Raw genomic sequence first — 23832 nt, 5'->3', positions numbered from 1 at the left:
AATGGAAAATCTTGCCTCATTTTGTAACGTTCAGGCTTGAAACTTTAAGGGTGTAAAGCTACTCAACTTACACATCATGAAAGATAAGAGAGGAGGAGGGTGGGTAGGAAAGGGAAGAAAGGAAGGAGATTTAGGGACAGGATTAGGCTCTTTGAAACCAGATGGCCCAGTAGAAGCCCAGCAAAACTGGATTTTAGTTCTGTTCTGCCTCCAACTCAGTAGGTAACCCTAAGGAGGGCCTTCCTCTTTAAAGGAAGGGTTTGACTTGATTTTCAAACTCCTTCAAGCTCTAGCACGCTAAGGTTCTGTTAAGCAGCCCTGTATCTCAGACTTCCTGGGAGAGTGAAGGCAGCCTTCACTCATTCATCCAAGTACTTACTTTGCACTTCATGAGAAGAGGAATGCAGAAATAAATAAACATGACCTCTAGTTCGTCCCTGTCTTCAAGGAGCTAACAGTCTAGCAGCAGGAGAATAACATAGATCAAACCCATATTTTAATGATTCTATGAATCCTTACACCCTTTCTAAAGAAGAAGTACAAACAGACATCATTAAAGAGCAAATGAACAAAGCAGAATGCGATAATATAGTGAAAAGAACAGTAATTTTAGAATTAAAGAGTTCTAGATATGAATCCCAATACGGCTATTTACTGCGTTACCTTAGGCAAGTCACTTAACTCTGACAGCCTGTTTTCTGAACTGTAAATGAGGTAAACAGTACCTACTCTCATCAGGCTATATAGGTCATGGAAGTTAATGCATGGAAAACTTTTAGAACAGTACCCAACAAGGCAAGCATTCAATATAAGTAATATAATAAATATAATTTAAGGATTCAATATAATAGCTCTTATATTTCAATAGCAGCAATGTATATAAAACAACAAGCATAGTTGCATAGTAAGCATTAAGTAAATGAGAGCTCTTATTATGGCTTCACATGATCAAAAATGAATAAAGCCACATATATGAGGGAGCAAAGATTGCAATGAGATAACCAAAATAATCAACATATTAAAGGTGGTGGGGTTATAGCAATTTCTTTATAATGTTTAATTTGTCCTTTCCAGGAAAAATAAATGATCCAAAAACCCAAACCAAGGATTTGAAGCCATTTTCAGGTATCGAGACGCTCTGTGCCAGGGAGGCTTGAAAGTCAGATTCTCTTCAAGGCCTGGAAAGCTGCTGGGGCGAGAGCTCAGTGCCTGACAAGCAGCAGGCAGAGGGGCTGTGTGAACACAATAGTCTACTATGGGGGAAAATGGTAAGTTACAATTTTGCCTGGTTAATTTACTTGTGTCTACTGTAGTATTTATTGGCATTCTACTTAATAAATAAATTGAAGCTTCCTCATTAAGGAAGGCATTTTTAATGGCTAGCTTGGCAATAAATGGCTGAAAGTTACTCAAGATTCTCAGAGCAACAGCAGGAACTCTGGTGCCACCTGGTGGCGACACATTTGGTTCGACAGTTTGCTCAACCAAGTGCCTGTACTTGATGCTGTGCAAGGCACAAAATAATGGGAAGCCGTGGCCCTAACTTCTCTTCCAGAATTTGGGGTGATGAGACATAAATGCATGAATTGGGCAGCCATGCAAAGCATCAAGCACTGCTATGGGAGTTCAGAGGAGAGATGTAGCAGTGTGGTCAGGAACTGTCAAGGGGAGACTGACTGGAAATGGCAGAGCTCTGGTTCTGAAGGAGGCTTCATTATGGCGTGTGCGCGTACATGTGCATGTGCGCGTGCGTGCGTGCGTGCGTGTGTGTGTGTGTGTGTGTGTGTGTAAGCCACTCATTCTTCTCTCCCTGAATCTGAAAATACGAAGCTGAAGTGAAGACTAGCCTGAAACTCACTCACTGATTCATTCAGCAAACATTTGCTGAGGAACAATCCCAGCTTCTCTGATCTGGAAGATAAGAATAACAACATCCCACTTCTCTCTCCACAAGGCTACACAGTTGAGATGATGATGTTAGATGCTAACAGTAAGAGCTAGCCCAATTTAAATGGACTGTCTTTGTTTTAGATTTCTTTCATCTCAGAAACCGTAATTCACGAAAAGTCAAAAAAGAGCTCTCAGATCACATCCTTCTCTGGGCACCAGCTCCCCTGTTAGTGTGCTGATGTTTGGCACTTCCGACTTCTGGCATTCTCATCACTTCTATATCTTCCTACGTTATGGGGGCAGGGCCACCCACCGTGCTTGGCTGAAGAGGAATACTGAGGGTGAAACGAAAACGACAAGCCCAGGTAGCTGAACAAAGTCAGAGACTCACAGCTTGAATCAGCGTGAAAAAAATGCTGATAAATGGACAGAAATCAATTGGAAGAAGGTGTCTAGGATATGCTCTACAGCTCTGGTCAATATTTTCATGAATGATTTGGATGAAAATACAAAGGATCTGCTTACCACACTGTGAATAGTACAAAGCTTGGGAAGGAGAGAGGAGCAAGGCAGTGAACATGGGAAACAGAAACAAGATCCAAAATGAATAAAGCTCATTCCTAGAGTTCTTCTAGCTCTAACATGCTGTGACCTGAGAAGCTGAAATGAAGAACCAAAACCTTACAATGAAACCTCACCAACTACCCAAGTATAGGTTGGGGAAGGAGTGGCTTAACAGCAGCTCATGTGAAACAGATCTAGGGGTTTCACCTGACTACAACTTGCCAGGGAATATACGCCAACAGGGCCATTACCAAAAAAGCCAAGGCAACACTACGCTGTTTAACTAAGAATAAACCCAGAATGAAGGAGGCAGCAGCTCTACCATTCTCTGCTCTGTCAAAGCAAACTTGGGCCCTGAGATCAGGTATTAGGACCACAATGTAGAAAGAACAGTGATGAATAAGCATGACCACAACGGAGCAGCCAGGATTACAAAGGGTTTGGAAACCAAATCACATAAGGAAGAGCTGAAGGCACTGGCATATTAGGCCTGGACAAAACTACAGGAAGGCATGGCTATTATCTGAAGATCATCCAGAGGCCCAGCAAGCAGATATAATAGCACAGTTTCTGTGACCTGGTAAGACCCCACATATTGCTGGAATATTCTACAGGGCAGAAACTTGGTTGGCAATTACCTCCTACCACACCCCTGGCAAATGGTCAACCTTACCACATGAAGCAGGCATTCCAATGATAACAAATGCACTAGATAGTTCTTTCCTGGTGCTGACCTGAAAAAAAATCTGCCTTTGCCTCCTCCTTCTGCCTCTGGGTCAAACTCTTGTCCTTCAGAGAAGCACAGAGTAAATTTACTCCCTATTTCTTATGCTTACTCTCCTAATTTTATGTCTTTTTTTCCCCAGGTCTTCTCCTCTCCAGGCAGAAGAGTCACTCAAGCAGTCATTTAATAAACATTTACTGGACACCAGGCTAAGGACTGGGGAATTCAAAGATAAAATACAAAACCGCCTCAAGAAGAAGTCTACTGAGGAGAAACAAATAACCATAATCCAAAATGATAAGTGCTATAATGGAGTAGGCCCTGGTAGCCAAGGAAGTAGAGTAGAGGTGCTTCACTCAACGTGGAGGAATCAAGCAAGCCTTCCTGAAGAAAGGAACCTACCATCTCCGTCCTGATGGTCCAATAGGTGCAGGTGGAGAAAGGTATCATGATGCAGGGACATGGTATACCTGAGAGAGTACAACTAGTACCCGAGGGAGGTGTGAGAAATGAGCCTAAAGAGGCAGGCAAGGCTCAGAGGAGGCTGATCACACTTAGGAGTTTTTATTATATTCTGAGGAGAAAAGTTTTCCTTTCTCTTAAGAAGTGGATTACAGCCCTTTACCATCTTAGCATTCTCTAGCCACATTCTAGTAACCCTCTTAACGTCTTGGTCTGAGAAAAATCTATAGAACTTTAAAGATTTCCAGGTAGGAGATTTTGCCACTCATCCATTCCAGGAGGAAACAGCAGTTTAGGGGATAGGAGTCTGAAAAGATACTATATTTGGTAACAGACAGACATGATGAAAGCTTCTCCTTGGAGATCTTTAAAAATAGGATACTTTTCCAGGCATAAACTTACTCCTTCCCCTAACATCCCTGAGGGAGCTAAGGAGCAAGTAAGATTAGATTCTCTGAATAGATGATGAAAACTGAGCTACAGAGAAGCCAAACAGCAAGTGTGGCCTGGGCTAGGCTGCCAATCCAGATCTTCTGTCTCCCAAGTTCTGCCTCCCAGCATCAGTCACTAAGCTGGGGGGGAAACCCTGAGGAAGCAAGACAATGTAGAGCCAAGAGAGGTAGTTGTGAAACTACCTGAAATCCAAGAAAAGGACTTGGGCAAAAATTATTAAAGGAAAAATCAGGGGAGTTAAAAACAGAAATGACCATGGCAGAACTGACAACAATTTCCTGAAGCTTTTGGAAACCTCAAAAAATGGTTCAGTACTCTATGGAAAAGAGCACTTAACCAAGAACCAGATTTTACATCTGGCTCTCCAGACGTAAATTTAAAGGTCACGTGCTCCTGATAAATCACTTCAGGATTCTGCACTTTGGTTTACTAATCTGAAAAATGGAGACAAATCCCTATCCTATCTTATAAAGCTATTTGTTGTGAGGTTCCAAAGAAAGAACAGATGAGAAAAGTATTTTTTTTAAATCAACAAATTCAAAACTCTAAGCAGTTTAAGGTATTATTACTATTGTTGCTGAAAAGAACAGTACCTGAAATTTAAATACAGAAAACCGTAAGATCACTTGTTCCCAACAGCAGTTAATTTAGACTAAGTTTCTCTTCTTTTAAAGTGAAGTTTCTTTTCTTTGAACTCCTAAATTACAGAGAGAAGTTTGATACTTTTCACAGTGAAACCAGTAGGTTGGCATACTTGCTCATAATCAATCTCATGGCTGGCAACATCCATGCTGCTCTAGGTCCTAGAGTCTAGGACAGTGTTTCTCACTGGGAGTGAATTTTCTCCCCAGGGGGCATCTGGCAATGTCTGGGGACATTTTTGGTTGTCACAATTGGGGGAGGGGTGTTACCAGCCATCTATCTGGTGGGTAGAGGCCAGGGCTGCTGCTACTGCTAAACATCCTACAATGTACAGGATAGCCCCTCGAAAAAATAATCATTTGGCCAATATGTTAATAGTCTCCCTACTGAGAAACCTGGTCTAGGAGAATAGAGCTAGTGTTTTTCTACTTAGCGGTCATGGGTGCCCAATGGAAGGCTGGGCCACCAACCAGCACTAGTGAAGAACAGAAAATTTCATTCAGTTTGAGAGAAACAGAGCCTTATCAATTAATTCCATCATTTCTTGGCATGCCATAAGAAGCATTTTTTGGAAAGCTCTGACAGCTAATCTCAAACAGCTCATATTTCTCTCCTTTACACAACATTCTTGTGGGAGTTGTTTTGTTTTGGTTCTTTTTTATTCCCATTCCTCACTCCACAGACATTCTAATGTGTTTAATATGTATATTTTTGATTAATTAATTGGCATTGTGTTGTGTATCTTTCAGTTTGTTACTTTTTCCACTCCGTACTATGCTTTTAAGGTCCACAAGTTGTTATGGGTACACAGTGTCATGATATGCATCCACCACATTTTGCCTATTAACTCAGAGACAGGTATCTAGATTGCCCACAACTCTTCAATTAACTGCCAGACTTAACATTTAAATGAACACCCTCTCATATATCCTGTTAGGATATGTCACAAGACATGTATATATTCCATCTGATTGAACAGTGCCATGCTGCTCTCCACAATGCCTGCAACAGGCTTCACAGCCACGAAGAATGCATGGGAGTTCCTACAGCCTCTGATCCATGCCAATACTTGTAAATATCTGGCTTTCTAGTTTCTAGCCAATCGAATAAATTGATAATTCATTGCTGTTTTAATGTTCATTTCTCTAACTACTAATGACTTTGAGCATCTCTTCTTGATGGACTTTTGGATTTCCTCTCCTGTAAACTGCCCGTTCATATTCTTTGCCTATTTTTCTACTGGAGCTGCTGTCTTTCCTTTGTTGATTTGTAGGAGTTACTTCATATAGTCTAGATACTAATCTACTGTCAGTTTTAATCATTATTAATCTCTCATTCTGTTATCAGCTAACTTTGCCTATAGTATCCTTTATCCAACAAAAATCCTTAATCTTAATATAATCAAATTTATCAAATCTTTATCTTATTAGCCTATACATTTTTCATTAACTTCATAATTTTGCCTTTCATAATTAGATCTTTAATCTATCTTTAGTTCCTTTTTGTATGCAGTGTTATATAGGAATTTAGTTTTAATTTTTCTCTATATGGCGAGCCAGTTTTCTCAACACAATCTACTTAACAATGATTATTTTCTTCACTGATTGATGATTACATCTTTAGTGTATATTAAGTTCCCATTATACAAGGATTTATCTCTGAGATCTTCACTCTCTTCCATTGGTCTATTTGTCTATTCCTTACAGTATGTCTTAATATCTGGTAAGGTCCCTGTCTTGGGAACTGCTTTCTTTCTTGCCTTTATTTTTGAACTTCTAGTAGAGAAAAAAAATTAATCAGAATCTCTGGTTAATGAATATTCTCATCGTTAGTCTATGCATAGACCACTTTTGTTTTAATTTTTAAAAATTATTTTTGGGAGTTCCCTGGTGGTCCAGTGGTTAGGACTCAGCGCTTTCACTGCTGTGGCCTGGGTTCAATTCCCTGGTTGGGGAACTAAGATCCCACAAGCTGTGCAACATGGCCAAAAAAAATTTAATTGTGGTTAAAAAAAAACCCACATAAAATTTACCATCTTAACCATTTTCAAAAGTGTAGAGTTAAGTAGCGGTAAGTACATTCACACTGCTGCGCAACAGATCTCCAGAACTTTTTCATCTTGCCAAACTTGAAACTCTGTACCCATTAAACAACAACTTCCCAATCCCACCCACCCCCAGCCCATGGCAACCACCATTCTACGTTCTCTCTGTATGAATCTGATTACTCTAGGTACCTCATATAAGTGGAAGTATTTGTCTTTTTATGACCAGCTTATTTCACTTAGCATAATGTCCCAAAGGTTCATTTATGTGAAGCAGTGACAGGATTTATTTCCTTTTCAAGTTAATTATTATTTAATTATATAACAAATACTGAACCCACCATCCAACATAAGAACTGAAACACCTAAACGTACTTATATTTAGCTACGTCCTCTTCTTCTCTATCCTATCCTCCAGTTCTCCATCCAACATCAGCCTTATCCTGAATCTTGATTTTATCATTCCCTTGCTTTTTAAAATATGATCTTATCACTCACATATATATTTCTAAAACATTGTTTAGTTTTCATTGTTTTTAGCTTTCTATAAAAGGTATAAAGTTATAAGTACTCTTCTGGGACTTTTTTCACTCAATATTATATTGCTAAGATTCATCCTTACCATGATTTGTAACTATAGTTAATTATTTTTGTGTTATTCTATATATTTATATATGCATTATTTTATAAGTTATATCCATTGTGAAAATATATCACAACTAACCTATCCACTCACCTATATATGGGTATTGGGGTCATTTTCAAGTTTTTGCTATTACAAATAGTGCTGATAGGAAAATTCTGGTACATCCTCCCTCCTGGGATGCATGTGCAAACTTTTCTCTTGGCATATATCTAGGAATTAAACTCCTGGGTCATAGGGAATGTGAATATCCAACTTTATAAACTCTTTTTCAAAGTGATTTCTCGATGAAACAATATTAACTGACTACTAACAATATTAACAATATTAACTGACTACTGACTAGCACGGGGCTAAAAAGGATCAAAGAATATTTGCTAATTGAACAAACAAACAGACATCAGGGAAGAGTGAAGGAGAGCATAGGAGTCAGAGGGACTGGACGTGAATCCTGACTCTGCTAATCATTGGTTGAGTGGGGCTCAGTAATCTCTTTGAGCTTTAGTTTCTTGATCCATACAATGACAAAGATTAAATTACCCACCACAGAGCAAAATACTTGGCACATTATGAAGTACTCAATAAACGGTAGCTGGTATTATTAATTATGTTTATGCAATAGTGAAGTTCATACTTCAGTGATGGCCCAACTATATTTCTGCTCTGCTTCTCCTCCCTGAAGCCCATCTTCAGCCTAGAGCAGATTTGAATTTCAAGGTGAGGGGGTCCCTTAAGAACTAAAAACTTGCAGTTACAGCAAGTACCTAAAATTTGTTTAGGCAGGGAGAAGAACTTCAGATGCACCAGGATGGAAAACAAGGAATACCAAATGGGCCATCCAAACAGAACAGCAAATAACAGAATCCTCAGCCCTCAGGGTGGTTCATAAATCTAGTCTACAAAAATTTCTGTACCAATTCTACAAATAAAATCAGATAGCAATCTGAGGAAAGATACCTGCAACACGTATGACAAAAGGTTTATTCATAATATACAAAGAGCTGTTATAAATCAATAAGAAACATTCCAAAAGAATCCTAAGCAAGGAAAGAAAATATGACCAAATACACCAAGTGGTTCAACTGTGAATAACATTTATATGTCACAATAATGTAAATAGGGAATATTTATTTAACTAAAAACTGGGAGGAAAAGTGTGTATGTGATGGGTATAATGTAGCAGTATAAGATAATTACCACCTTCCATGGTAGAAAGACAAAAGGAAAATTATATATATGTGTGTGTGTGTGTATATATATATATATGTGTGTGTGTGTGTGTGTGAGTGTATGTGTAATCATGTTACTTAAAAATATAGAGGTCAGGATCAGAAAACAACTAAAAAAAGTTTAAAGTGGTTGCCACTGAAATAATAATCAGGGATGGATAGAGATAGGCAGAGGGCTGATGTGTTTTGCTTTTTAAACCTTACAGAACTTCTTGACTTTTTTGTTTTGTTTTGTTTGTTTGTTTTGGCCACGCTGCAGCTTGTGGGACCTTAGTTCCCCAACCAGAGATCAAACCCGTGCCCCCTGCAGTGGAAGTGTGGGTCCTAACCACTGGACTGCCAGGGAAGTGCCAGAACTACTTGACTTTTATTTTTTTATTATATTTTTTATAATTTATTTATTTAATTTATTTATTATTTTTGGTTTGGCTGCGTTGAGTCTTTGCCACTGAGCGCGGGCTTTCTCTAGTTGTAGCGAGGGGGGCTACTCTTTGTTGCGGTGCCCGGGCCTCTCACTGCGATGGCTTCTCCCGATGCGGAGCACGGGCTCCAGGCACACAGGCCTCAGCAGTTGCGGCTCATGGGCTCTAGAGCGTAGGCTCAGCAGTTATGAAGCACAGGCCCAGCTGCTCTGCTGCATGTGGGATCCTCCTGGACCAGGGCTCGAACCTGTGTCCCCTGCATTGGTAGGCAGACTCCCAACTACTGCGCCACCAGGGAAGCCCTACTTGACTTTTAAATTAGGTATTTTCACCCTATTAGATTGACAAAGATTAAAAATACTGAGGATTCTCTATACTCTCTTTAACACTGGGTAATAGCACTGTTTAACACCTCTTGGTGGGATTATAAACTGCTATAACTTTTTTGAAGGGCAGTTTGACAAGATCCATTAATGATTAAATGGCAATACCACTTGACCAGGCAATTCCATTTCTAGGAATTCGTTCTCCAGAAACGCTGGCCCAGCTGTGCAAATTATATATGTAAAAAGTTTACTGAACCATTGTTGCAACTGAGATAAACTGTTAATTAACACGTCTATTAATAGACATAAGTTAAATTTAAAAAAACCAATTTAAAAGAATACTATGCTTTAGTAGTTTAAAAGGATGGCACACATACTAATACGGATAGACATACAAACTAATATGGCTTGTATATCTGAGAGCCAGTACAGGCATACCTTGTTTTATTATATTTTGCTTTACTGCGCTTTGCAGATACTGCAGTTTTTTACAAACTGAAGGCTTGTGGCAACCCTGAGTTGAACACGTCTATCAGCGCCATTTTTCCAACAGTTCATGTCTCTGTGTCACATCTTGGTAATTCTCACAATATTTCAAACTTTTTCATTATTTTTATATTTGTTATGGTGATCGGTGATCAGTGATCTTTGATGTCACTATTGTAATTGTTTTGGGGCACCACAAACTAGGCCATATAAGACAACAAACTTAAACGCTGTGTATGTTCTGACTGCTCCACTGACCAGCTATTCCCCATCTCTCTCCCTTTCCCTGGGCTTCCCTATTCCCTGTGACACACAATATTGAAATTAGACCAATTAATAACCCTACAATGACCTCTAAGTGTTCAAGTGAAAGGAAGAGTCACACATCTCTCATTTTAAATCAAAAGCTAGAAATGATTAAGCTCAGTGAGTAGGCATGCTGAAAGCTGAGACAGGCCGAAAGTTAGGCCTCTTGTGTCAGTTAACCCATGTTGTGAATGCAAAGGAAAAGTTCTTGAAGGAAATTAAAAGTGCTACTCCAGTGAACACATGAATGATAAGAAAGCAAAACAGCCTGACTGCTGATATGAAGAAAGTTTCAGTGGTTAGATAAAAGATCAAACCAGCCACAACTTTCCCTTAAGCCAAAACCTAATCCAGAGCAATTCTCTGAAGGCTGAGAGAGGTGAGGAAGCTGCAGAAGAAAAGTTTAAAGCTAGCAGAAGTTGGTTCATAAGGTTTAAGGAAAGAAACCATCTTCACAACATAAAATTGCAAGGTGAAGCAACAAATGCGGATGAAGAAGCTGCAGCAAGTTACCCAGAAGATCTAGCTAAGATGATGAATCAAAGTAGCCACACTAAACAACAGATTTTCAAGCAGATGACATCTATGACTTTCACAGACAGGAGAAGTCAGTGCCTGGCTTCAAAGCTTCAAAGGACAAAATGACTCTCTCTTTAGGGGATAATGCACCTGGTGACTTTAAGTTGAAGCCAATGCTCATTTACCATTCCCAAAATCCTAGGGCCCTTAAAAATTATGTTAAATCTACTCTGCCTGTGCTCTATAAGTGGAACAACAAAGCCTGGATGACAGCCCATCAGTTTACAACATGGTTTACTGAATATTTTAAGCCCACTATTGAGTCCTACTGCTCAGAAAAAAAAAAAAGAGTCCTTTCAAAATATTACTGCTCACTGACAATGCACCTGATCAACCAAGAGCTCTGATGGAAATGTACAATGAGATTAATGTTGTTTTCATGCCAGCTAACACAACATCCATTCTGCAGCCCATGCATCAAGGAGTAACTTCAACTTTCAAGTCCTGTTATTTAAGAAATACATTTTGTAAAACTACAGCTGCCATAGATATTGATTCCTTGTTTGGATCTGGGCAAAGAAAACTGAAAACGTTCTGGAAAGGATTCACCATACTAGATGCTATTAAGAACATTTACAATTCACTGGAAAAAGTCAGAATAGCAACATGAACAGGAATTTGGAAGAAATGTAGTCCAACCCTTGTGGATGAATTTGAAGGGTTAAAAACTTTAGTGGAGGAAGTAACTGCAGAAGTGGTAGAAATAGCAAGAGAACTAGAATTAGAAGTAGACTCTGAATATGTGACTGAATTGCTGCAATCTCATGATAAAACTTTAACAGCTTAAGAGCTGCTTCTTACACATGAGCAAAGAAAGTAGTTTCCTGAGATGGAATCCACTCCTGGTAAAGATGCTGTGAAGACTGTTGAAATGACAACAAAGGATTTAGAATAATACATAAACTTAAGTTGCTAAGGCAGGGTTTGAGAGGATTGACTCCAATTTTGAAAGAAGTTCTACTGTAGGCAAAATGCTATCAAACAGCACTGTGTGCTGCAGAGAAATCATTTGTAAAAGGACAATTGATACAGCAAACTTCATTGTTGTCTTATTTTAAGAAATTGCCACAGCTATTCCAAACTTCAGCAACCACCAGCCTGATCAGTCAGCAGCCAACAGCATCTAGGCAAGACCCTCCACCAACAAAAAGACTGACTCAATGAAGGCTCAGATGATAGCATTTTTCAGCAATAAAGTATTTTAAAATTAAGGTATGTACATTGTTTTTCTAGACATAACACTATTGCATACTTAACAGACTACATACAGTGTAAATATAACTTTTATATGCCCTGAGAAACCAAAAATTTTGTGTGACTTACTTTATTGCATATTCACTTTATTGCAATGGTCTGGAACCAAACCCATGATATCTCTGAGGTATGCCTATATTAGGTGGAAAATGTTGCAGAGCCCAATGGATGTCATAAATATCTAAAAATTTATAAATATTAACATATGCATAGAAAAAAAGCTGCAAGTGTAACAAATGTTTAACAGTGATTCTCTCTGGGCACTTCTGAATTTTTTATAACATGTATAACATTTGTAATGAGAACAAAAACAAAACAAAAACATAACGATGGGTCTCCCTGGTGGCGCAGTGGTTGAGAGTCCGCCTGCCGATGCAGGGGACACGGGTTTGTGCCCCGGTCCGGAAGGATCCCGCATGCCGCGGAGCGGCTGGGCCCGTGAGCTATGGCCGCTGAACTTGCGCATCCGGTGCCTGTGCTCCGCAACGGGAGAGGCCACAACAGTGAAAGGTCCACGTACCGCCAAAAAAAAACCAGAACGAAACCTCATCCCGTCTCTCGACAGGTCAGCTTTGTCCTCTTAAGAATGAGACAGGCCTTCGCCTCTCTTGGTAATTCGATGATACAGATTTTAGAGCTTAGAGGGAGTACTTAGAAGAAGTCCAGCCAACCATTCCGTAAAACTCACAAAAATCTGCTCCACAACATCCCTGACGGGGTTGTCTAGCCCCTAATAAAACATAGTTGTAATGGGAAGAGCATTCCCTTCTAAGACAGTTCATTCCACTGTGGAACAGCCCTCACTGTTGAAAATTTCTTTATAATACTTAGCCAAAATCTGCATTCTTAAAACTCTCATTCCTTAGCTTTAATTTGGGCCTTTGGAGTTAAACAAAATAACAGTAATGAAAAACTATTTTAAAGTTTGAAGAGACATTAGCAATCATCTAGTCTTCAACCCTCACTTTAAAGATGAAACATGAGAATGAGGCGAGGCTAAGAGGGAATAAGTAATTTGCCCAAGGTCCATTGCTAATTAGCAGTGATGCTAGAAATAGATCTTAGATCAAGTGACTCCCACTTCAAGGCTTTTTATACTACACCAAAATTCCATTCCTCAAAAAACAGAAAAGAAGGTAACACTTCCTAACTTATCTATGAGGCCCCATTTTCCTGATACCAAAGCAAGACAAAAATATGACAAGAAAAGTACAAACCAATCTCTGTTATGAATGCAGAGGCAAAAATCCTCAACAAAATACTAGCAAACCAAATCTAGCAGCATATTAAAAGGATTACACACCATGACCACATAAGATTTATCCCAGGGATGCACCACATGATCACCTCAATTGATGTAGAAAAAGCATTTGAGGAATTCAACACCCATTCAATGATAAACACACAAACTAGGAATAGAAGGGAATTTCCTCAACATGATAAAGGGCATTTATGAAATATCCACAGCTAACATACTTAAAGATTAAAGACTGAAAGCTTCTCCCCTAAGATCAGGAAAAAGACAAGGATGCCCATCTCACTACTATTATTTAACATTGTACTGGAAGTTTTAGCCAGAGCAATTATGCAAGAAAAGGAAATAAAAGGCATCTAATCGGAAAAAAAGAAGCAAAACAGAGGACATGATTTATATAAAGAAAACCCTAAAGAATCTACACTAAAAAAACTATTGGTTAATAAACAAATTCAGCAAAGTTGCAAAACACAAAATCTACACACAAAAATCAGTTTTATTTCTATATATTAACAATGAACAATCCAAAAAGGAAATTAAGAAAATAATTCCATTCACAATAACATCAAAAAGAACAAAATACTGAGGAATAAATTTGACCAAGGAGATATGGGACTTGTACATTGGAAATTACAAAACATTAATGAAAGAAATTAAAGAAGACTGAAATAAATGAAAAGACAATTAATGCTCATGAAAGTTCATGGAATGGGAAGAGTGATATTGCTAACATGGTAATACTCCCTCAAATGATCTACAGATTCAGAGCAATCCTTATCAAAATCACAACTGCCTTTTTTTGCAGAAATGGAAAAACTGATCTTAAAATTAGCATGGAATTGCAAGGGATCTAGAATAGTCAAAGCAATCTTGAAAAGGAACCAGTATGGAGGACTCATGATTCCTAATTTCAGAACTTACTACATTGCTATGGTAATCAAAAGTGTGATACTGGCATTAGTATATATCTATAGTTCAATGGAATATAACTGAAAGTACAAAAATAAGTGCATACATCTATGGTCAATTGATTTTTGACAATAGTGCTAATAAGACCATTAAATGGAGGAAGAAGTCTCTTCAATAAATGGTGCTAGGACAACTGGATATCCACACGCAAAAAAATAAAGTTAGATCCTTATCTCACACCACTTACAAACAATTAACTCAAAATGGATCAAAGACCTAAATCCTAAGAGCTAAAAGTATAAAACTCTTCAAAGAAAACACAGGGGAAAATCATAATAATCTTGGATTTGTCAATGGATTCTTAGACATGACATTAAAAGCATAAGCAACAAAAGAAAAAAATAGGTTTAACAGTACAAACTTGCAACTAGTAGTAAATAAGCCATAGTAGTAAATAAGCCATAGAGATCTAATGCACAGAATAATGAATATGGACAATGATGTTGAACTTTAATGATCAAACTTGCTAACAGACTAGAACTTAGTTATTCCAACCACACTAAAAAGAAAGAATAATTATGTAATGTGATAGAGGTGCTAAATATCACTACAATGGCAATCATGCTATAATATATAAATGTAGCAAATTAACGTTACACACCTTAAATTTACACAATGTTATATGTTAAATACATTCAAAAAAAATTGGATTCACCAAACTTAAAAATGTTTATGCATAAAAGGATACTACTATCAAGAAAGTGAAAAGGCAACCCACAGAACGGGAGAAAATATTCGTAAATCATTATCTAACGATGGTGTAGTATCCAGGCTATATAAAGAACTTCTACAATTCAACAACAAAAAGTCAAAAATCTGGGAGTTCCCTGACGATCCAGTGGTTAGGATTTGGCACTTTCACTGTCGTGGCCCAGGTTCAACCCCTAGTCAGGGAACTAAGATCCCAAAAGCTGCACAGGACATCCAAAAAGAAAAAAAAAAAGACAGAAATCCAATTAAAAAATGGGTAAAGAACGTGAATAGACATTTCTCCAAAAAAGATATACAAATAGCCAATAAAAACATCAAAAGAGGACTTCCTGACGGTCCAGTGGTAAGACTCCGTGCTTCCATTGCAGGGGGTATGGGTTCAATCCCTGGTCAGGGAGCTAAGATCCCACATGCTGCAGTGTGGCCAAAAACAACAACAACAAACCACCACCAACAAAAAAAACCCCAAAACATCAAAAGATGCTCAACACCATTAGGGAAATACAAATCAAACCACAATGAAATCCCACTTTATGCCCACTAGGGTGGCTATAATACAAAAAAAGAAAAAAGGAAGCAAGGAAGCAAGGAAGGAAAAGAAAAAGAAAAATAACAAGTGTTGGCGAGAATGTGGAGAAACTGGAACCCAATATATTGTGAGTTAGAATGTAAAATCCTGCAGCTGCTATAGAAAACCATTTGGCAGTTCCTCAAAAAGTTAAACATAGAGTTACATATGACTCAGCAAATCCACTCCAGGATATACCCAAGAACTGAAAATAGGTGTTCAAATAAAAACTTACAATGAATGTTCCTAGCAACACTATTCAAAATAGCCCAAGGCTTCCCTGGTGGCACAGTGTTTAAGAATCCACCTGCCAATGCAGGGGACATGGGTACTATTCCTGGTCCGGGAAGATCCCACATGCGGCGGAGCAACTAAGCCCGTGCGCCACAACTACTGAGCCTGTGCTCTAGGGCCCGCGAGCCACAACTACTGAGCCCATGTGTCACAACTACTGAAGCCCACGGGCCCTGGAGCCCGTGCTCTGCAACGAGAGAAGCCACTGCAATGAGAAGGCTGTACACCGCAACGAAGAGTAGCCCCTGCTCACCGCAACCAGAGAAAGCCGCATGCAGCAACGAAGACCCAATGCAGCCAAAAATAAATAAAATTAATTAATAAATAAAAAACAAAATGAAACAAAATAGCCCAAAGGTGGAAACAACTCAAGTGTCCATCAACTAAAGAATGGATAAACAAAATGTAGCATATCCACACAATGGAATATTACACAACCATAAAAGGAATGGAATACTGGTAGATACTACAATATGAAAGAACTTTGGAAACATTATGCTAAGTGAAAGAAGCCAAGCACAAAAGGCCACATATTATATGATTCTATTTATATGAATATACAGAATAGGCAAATACATAGAAAGCACATTAGTGGTTGCCAGGGTGTGCTGGGAGGGGGAAATGGGAAGTGATTGCTTAATGGGTATGGGGTTTCCTTTGGCGTAACAAAAACATTCTAGAACTAAATAGTGGCCATGGTTGCACAACAACGTGGATGTGCTAAAAGCCAGTGAATTATACACTTTAAAACAGTTAAAACTGTTAATTTTGTTATGTGAAATTGTCCTCAATAAAAATAAAATCTATTCCACTTCCACATAAAATAGTACCTGAAGATATTTTTATGTCTTGAGACTTTTCTCTTAGGAGTAGGAGGAACAAAGTCACTAACATTAGCTTTAGAGTTTACAAAACACTTTGCCATGCAATTTTATATAATCTTCACAACCCAGGAGATAGATATTATCACCCCAATTTAGAGATAAGAACTGAGGCTCAGAGAGGTATAAAGTCATATAGCCAGGAAGCATGGAGCTGGCTAATCAAGCCAGATGGTCTAACTCCACTGTATTTACTGCTACAAGGCAAACAGCTCCAACTTCTGATAAGCTTGAAAAAGGACAGGAGATGCCATTATGTACAGGCATCTTGGGCAGTTTTTCTTCCTCCAAAGTTAGTACTTTAATCAAAGCAGTAAAAACATTCATTGTACCCAAGTTAATAAAAGTTTTACCAAAGCAATATAGATCATTATTGTATAAGAGCAGCATAAAGCAGGACACTACAGATTTCTTCTTCCAATTTTCTAAAGATGAGTTTAAGTTTCTCAGTGTAAGATATGCTATAATGTTAGCATGTCCTCTCACCAATGTAGTTCAGCATGTTTACAGGATGTGGCAATAAAGTAATGAGACAACTGTGCGTGTTCCTTACAACAACTGGCCTCATTAAGTCACAATCACATTCCTATTAAAGATTAATGAATGGGGCTTCCCTGGTGGCGCAGTGGTTGAGAGTCCACCTGCCGATGCAGGGGACACGGGTTCGTGCCCCGGTCCGGGAAGATCTCACATGCCGCGGAGCGGCTGGGCCCGTGAGCCATGGCCGCTGAGCCTGCGCGTCCAGAGCCTGTGCTCCGCGACGGGAGAGGCCACAACAGTGAGAGGCCCGCGTACCGCAAAAGAAAAAAAAAAAAAGATTAATGAATGAATGACACATCAGTGGTTTTCTAACACTCTGATGTGTCCTATAGATGTTCCTGAGAAGGCGGAGGGGTCAGGGTTACCAGCCCAAGAAGAGCATCCTCTTATTTTCTACACTGGGTTTTTCCTTAAGATACTGTTTGAAGAAAGGACTCCACAGCCTTTTAAAAAACTACATACTGAAAACCACTGCAGTACATTATGCATCCTCACTTCTTCAGAGGTTTTCAGAAATCTCTGCAGATTAGCCAACAATATATAATTATTTCTAAATTCAAGCACAGAAATTCCAAGGGGTCTCTCTACATTTGGTTTATGATTTTTTGTATTTTCCAGGCTCAATTAAACCATCCTGATAAATCCCCATTTTATAGAGCAGGTACTATAAGCACACACTGAAAAACAAGTGACTTATCTCAGATGGCAGGGTGAAGCACGAGCAGGGTCCAGATATGAAGCCCCACCCCAGATGGCTCAGCCTGCTGGATGGTGCCTAGTTCAAAAAGCCTTGGTGCCATGAGGTCATTCCATGCACTATGACCTGAAGGTACAGATGTCTCTACTTGCAGTGCATGACAACACATGAGGTGGCTATAGGCCAGTAATGTCTGGAACAAGTGCCAGCTCAAGGGCAAAGATTAGTCTCTCTTCTGCCTACGCTCCATATTATCCCTTGGTTCCCTTGATGGAAAATCCTTTCCAGAAGCACCATATGGTATAGTAGAAATTATGAAATATGAAACAGAAGACTTGGGTTTAAATCCTGGCTCTATTAGTATCCCCCCTTCATGCCTGAACTCTCTGGGCCTCAGTTTGTTCATAGTACTTACATCATGGGCTATTAGGAGGGTTAAATGAGATAGTGTAGCAGTTCCCATCCTGTGGGCTACAGACCTCTGGGCATCTTTGGCCCTATTACAAGAGGTCTGAAAAAGCATACTAGAGAAAAAGAAGCATTTAGGGATTAAGACTAAAAGCCCTGGAGTAAAATTGTCTTGGTTCAAATAATGGTTTTACCAGTGGAGCAAGTTACTTAGCCTTTCTGCCTCAGTTCCTCATCTGTAATTGGAGAAAACAGTATTTATTGGGTTACTGTGAGGATTAAATGAGTTATATATGTAAAGTGCTTAGAACAGTGACTGGCATAGTAAAAATTCAATAAATGTTAGCTATTGTTACTACTATATGTGTTTATGTATTCTTTCAAAGTACAACTATTATCACATGGATGTTTGCCAAGTTTTTTATGTTAAAAAAGGGTTATACTTGAAAAGGTTAAATACTCCTAAGATAATAGTTGTAAAAGAATCCAGTATACCACCTGCCGTGTCCTAATCCAGAGTAGTTGCATCTATGATTTTAATGTTTTTTAATTTACTGAAGCTTATTTTGTGGTCCAACATATAGTCTATCCTGGAGAATGGCCCATGTGTACTTGAGAAGAACACATATTCTGCTGTTGTTGGGTGGAGTATGCTGTATATGTCTGTTAGGTCTAATTGGTTTATAATGTTGTTCAAGTCCTCTTTTACCTGTTGATCTACCTGGCTATTCTATCCATTACTGAAAGTGGGGTACTGAACTCTCCAACTATTATTGTAGAACCATCTGTTTCTTCCTTCAATTTTGTCAATTTTTGCTTCACATATTTGGGGGTTCCTTTGTTAGGTACATATATGTTTATAACTGTTACATCTTCTGGCTGTAATGAACCTTTTATCAATATGTAATGTCCTTCTTTATTTCATGTAACCTTTTTTGATTTAAAGGCTATTTTGTCTGACATTTAAGAGCCACCAGCTCTTTCTTGGTTATCATTTGCATGAAATATCTTTTTCCATCCTTTTACTTTTTTTTAATATTTATTTATGTATTTATCTTTGGCTGCACTGGGTCTTTGTTGCTGTTTGTGGGCTTTCTCTATTTGCAGCGAGTGGGGGCTACTCTTCGTTGTGGTGGCTTCTCTTGTTGCGGAGCATGGGCTCTAGGTGTGCGGGCTTCAGTAGTTCTGGCTCGCGGGCTCAATAGTTGGCTCGCAGGCTCTAGAGCACAGGCTCAGTAGTTGGGGCGCATGGGCTTAGTGGGATCTTCCCAGACCAGGGATCAAACCCATGTCCCCTGCATTGGCAGGCAGATTCTTAACCACTGCACCACCAGCGAAGCCCCATCCTTTTACTTTTATCTCTTTTTTTTTTAACATCTTTATTGGGGTATAATTGCTTTACAATGGTGTATTAGTTTCTGCTTTATAACAAAGTGAATCAGTCATACATAAACATATGTTCCCATATGTCTTCCCTGTTGCATTTCCCTCCCTCCCACCCTCCCTATCCCACCCCTCCAGGCTGTCACAAAGCACCGAGCCAATATCCCTGTGCCATGCGGCTGCTTCCCTCTAGCTATCTACCTTACTGCGTTTGTTAGTGTGTATATGCCCATGACTCTCTCTCGCCCTGTCACAGCTCACCCTTCCCCCTCCCCATAACCTCAAGTCCGTTCTCTAGGAGGTCTGCGTCTTTATTCCTGCTTTACCCCTAGGTTCTTCATGACATTTTTTTCCTTAAATTCCATATATATGTGTTAGCATACGGTATTTGTCTTTTTCTTTCTGACTTACTTCACTCTGTATGACAGACTCTAGGTCTATCCACCTCATTACAAATAGCTCAATTTCGTTTCTTTTTATGGCTGAGTAATATTCCATTGTATATATGTGCCACATCTTCTTTATCCATTCATCCGATGACGGGCACTTAGGTTGTTTCCATCTCCGGGCTATTGTAAATAGAGCTGCAATGAACATTTTGGTACATGACTCTTTTTGAATTTTGGTTTTCTCAGGGTATATGCCCAGTAGTGGGATTGCTGGGTCATATGGTAGTTCTATTTGTAGTTTTTTAAGGAACCTCCATACTGTTCTCCATAGTGGCTGAACCAATTCACATTCCCACCAGCAGTGCAAGAGTGTTCCCTTTTCTCCACACCCTCTCCAGCATTTATTGTTTCTAGATTTTTTGATGATGGCCATTCTGACTGGTGTGAGATGATATCTCATTGTAGTTTTGATTTGCATTTCTCTAATGATTAATGATGTTGAGCATTCTTTCATGTGTTTGTTGGCAGTCTGTATATCTTCTTTGGAGAAATGTCTGTTTAGGTCTTCTGCCCATTTTTGGATTGGGTTGTTTGTTTTCTTGTTATTGAGCTGCATGAGCTGCTTGTAAATTTTGGAGATTAATCCTTTGTCCGTTGCTTCATTTGCAAATATTTTCTCCCATTCTGAGGGTTGTCTTTTGGTCTTGTTTATGGTTTCCTTTGCTGTGCAAAAGCTTTGAAGTTTCATTAGGTCCTATTTGTTTATTTTTGTTTTTATTTCCATTACTCTAGGAGGTGGGTCAGAAAGGATCTTGCTTTGATTTATGTCATAGAGTGTTCTGCCTATGTTTTCCTCTAAGAGTTTGATAGTTTCTGGCCTTACATTTAGGTCTTTAATCCATTTTGAGCTTATTTTTGTGTATGGTGTTAGGGAGTGATCTAATCTCATACTTTTACATGTAGCTGTCCAGTTTTCCCAGCACCACTTATTGAAGAGGCTGTCCTTTCTCCATTGTACATTACTGCCACCTTTATCAAAGATAAGGTGTCCATATGTGCATGGATTTATCTCTGGGCTTTCTATCCTGTTCCATTGATCTATCTTTCTGTTTTTGTGCCAGTACCATACCGTCTTGATGACTGTAGCTTTGTAGTATAGTCTGAAGTCAGGGAGCCTGATTCCTCCAGTTCCTTCTTTCGTTCTCAAGATTGCTTTGGCTATTCGGGGTCTTTTGTGTTTCCATACAAATTGTGAAATTTTTTGTTCTAGTTCTGTGAAAAATGCCAGTGGTAGTTTCATAGGGATTGCATTGAATCTGTAGATTGCTTTGGGTAGTAGAGTCATTTTCACAATGTTGATTCTTCCAATCCAAGAACATGGTATATCTCTCCATCTATTTGTATCATCTTTAATTTCTTTCATCAGTGTCTTATAATTTTCTGCATACAGGTCTTTTGTCTCCTTAGGTAGGTTTATTCCTAGATATTTTATTCTTTTTCTTGCAATGGTAAATGGGAGTGTTTTCTTGATTTCACTTTCAGATTTTTCATCATTAGTATATAGGAATGCCAGAGATTTCTGTGCATTAATTTTGTATCCTGCCACTTTACCAAATTCATTGATTAGCTCTAGTAGTTTCCTGGTAGCATCGTTAGGGTTCTCTATGTATAGGATCATGTCATCTGCAAACAGTGACAGCTTTACTTCTTCTTTTCCAATTTGGATTCCTTTTATTTCCTTTTCTTCTCTGATTGCTGTGGCTAAAACTTCCAAAACAATGTTGAATAATAGTGGTGAGAGTGGGCAACCTTGTCTTGTTCCTGATCTTAGTGGAAATGCTTTCAGTTTTTCACCATTGAGGATGATGTTTGCTGTGGGCTTGTCATATATGGCCTTTATTATGTTGAGGAAAGTTCCCTTTATGCCTACTTTCTGCAGGGTTTTTATCATAAATGGGTGTTGAATTTTGTCAAAAGCTTTCTCTGCATCTATTGAGATGATCATATGGTTTTTCTCCTTCAATTTGTTAATATGGTTTATCACATTGATAGATTTGCGTATATTGAAGAATCCTTGCATTCCTGGAATAAACCCCACTTGATCATGGTGTATGATCCTTTTAATGTGCTGTTGGATTCTGTTTGCTAGTATTTTGTTGAGGATTTTTGCATCTATGTTCATCAGTGATATTGGCCTGTAGTTTTCTTTCTTTGTGACATCCTTGTCTGGTTTTGGTATCAAGGTGATGGTGGCCTCGTAGAAGGAGTTAGGGAGTGGTCCTCCCTCTGCTATATTTTGGAAGAGTTTGAGAAGGATAGGTGTTAGCTCTTCTCTAAATGTTTGATAGAATTCGCCTGTGAAGCCATCTGGTCCTGGGCTTTTGCTTGTTGGAAGATTTTTAATCACAGTTTCAATTTCAGTGCTTGTGATTGGTCTGTTCATATTTTCTATTTCTTCCTGATTCAGTCTTGGCAGGTTGTGCATTTCTAAGAATTTGTCCATTTCTTCCAGATTGTCCATTTTATTGGCATAGAGTTGCTTGTAGTAATCTCTCATGATCTCTTTTATCTCTGCAGTGTCAGTTTACTTTTATCTCTTGTTTCTTTATATCTAAAGTGAGTATCTTATAGACAGTATAAACATGGATAATGTGGTTTTTTAAATCAATGTAACAATCTCTGCTTTTTAATAGGAGAATTTAATCCATTTACATTTAAAGTAATTACTAATAAGGAAGGATTTACTTCTGCCATTTAGCTGTATGTTTTCTGTACATTTTATGTTTTTGTTCCTTATTTCCTCTAGAACTGCCTTTTTAGGTCTAACTCTGACCCTGCCTTCTTACCACTTGTTACATTGCCTCCTCTTTATTACTGCATTTTCAAAATATTAATCTAAAGATTCATTGGAGGCTTGGTCTTCCCAATCAAGTGATCATCTCTCCCTCTATTTGAATAGTTCCTAATGAACAGCTCCTTCATGAATCTATCCCAAAATGTTAAAAGGAAGGATCTACCTTTTCTGGCTATGAAAGTACATTCAGGTTCTTTCCCAGTTTTCACAATCTGAATCGCCTGTCCCTTAAACACACACCCAACATACACTATTCACCATTCACACATACAGTTTAGTATTATTATCTATTCCTTGCCTACATGTGGCCTGGGTTAGGCTGGACCCTAGAATACTTAAGAAGGGTCTCTTGATGACTGGCAAACAAAAAAATGAACAAAGTGGCTTACATTGTAGGAGCGGGGGTGCCTCTGTTTCCACTGTACCAGGAGCAGCTGGGCCACCACCAAGGTAGCGATGAGGATGAGGACCATTTCAGCGTGCATGGCTTCGTGGCCGCGGTGCTTGGCATGCATGCGTGCGTGCTCGACCCTGAAAGCCAAACAGATGGGGTGAGCTAGGTCAGGGATGGTGTGGCGGTAAAGGAGCAGTGTTTTCCAGGGATATCTCACTGGTCCATAGTGTAGAACACACTCTTGTACTGTACGAAATATGGGCTAGAAACACACATGCCCTAGAGGACAGGCATTTTGGAATAGAACAGGGGTTCTATGGGCCCTAGTCACCAAGGTTAGGTATTGGGGTTAAAGGTGGGTGGTCTGCTGCCCAGCCCCAATGTTAAAAACAGCTGATACCTTTCCATTTCAGTTCTATTTCAACCTGTCACTGGAAGAAGAAAGTAACCCAGAGAGGTCACAGC

At 39.0% G+C, this 23832-nt stretch overlaps 1 protein-coding gene across 4 annotated transcripts in view; it reads right to left on the bottom strand.

The window, feature by feature from the left end:
- The window catches only part of RNF121 (ring finger protein 121), an 85437-nt gene that overhangs the window by 24861 nt on the left and 36744 nt on the right, over positions 1-23832 (bottom strand). For all 4 annotated transcript variants that reach the window (XM_060159883.1, XM_060159886.1, XM_060159884.1 and 1 more), the window contains one exon: positions 23363-23504. In XM_060159883.1, coding sequence (XP_060015866.1) covers positions 23363-23504 — 142 coding nt within the window. The remainder of the gene's footprint in view (positions 1-23362; positions 23505-23832) is intronic.

The sequence above is a fragment of the Lagenorhynchus albirostris genome, chromosome 9 (assembly GCF_949774975.1).
Source record: "Lagenorhynchus albirostris chromosome 9, mLagAlb1.1, whole genome shotgun sequence".
NCBI classification, from domain to species: Eukaryota; Metazoa; Chordata; class Mammalia; order Artiodactyla; family Delphinidae; genus Lagenorhynchus; species Lagenorhynchus albirostris.
The sequence above is the reverse complement of the archived record's forward strand: the minus strand, read 5'-3'. Positions and strand labels throughout refer to the sequence as shown.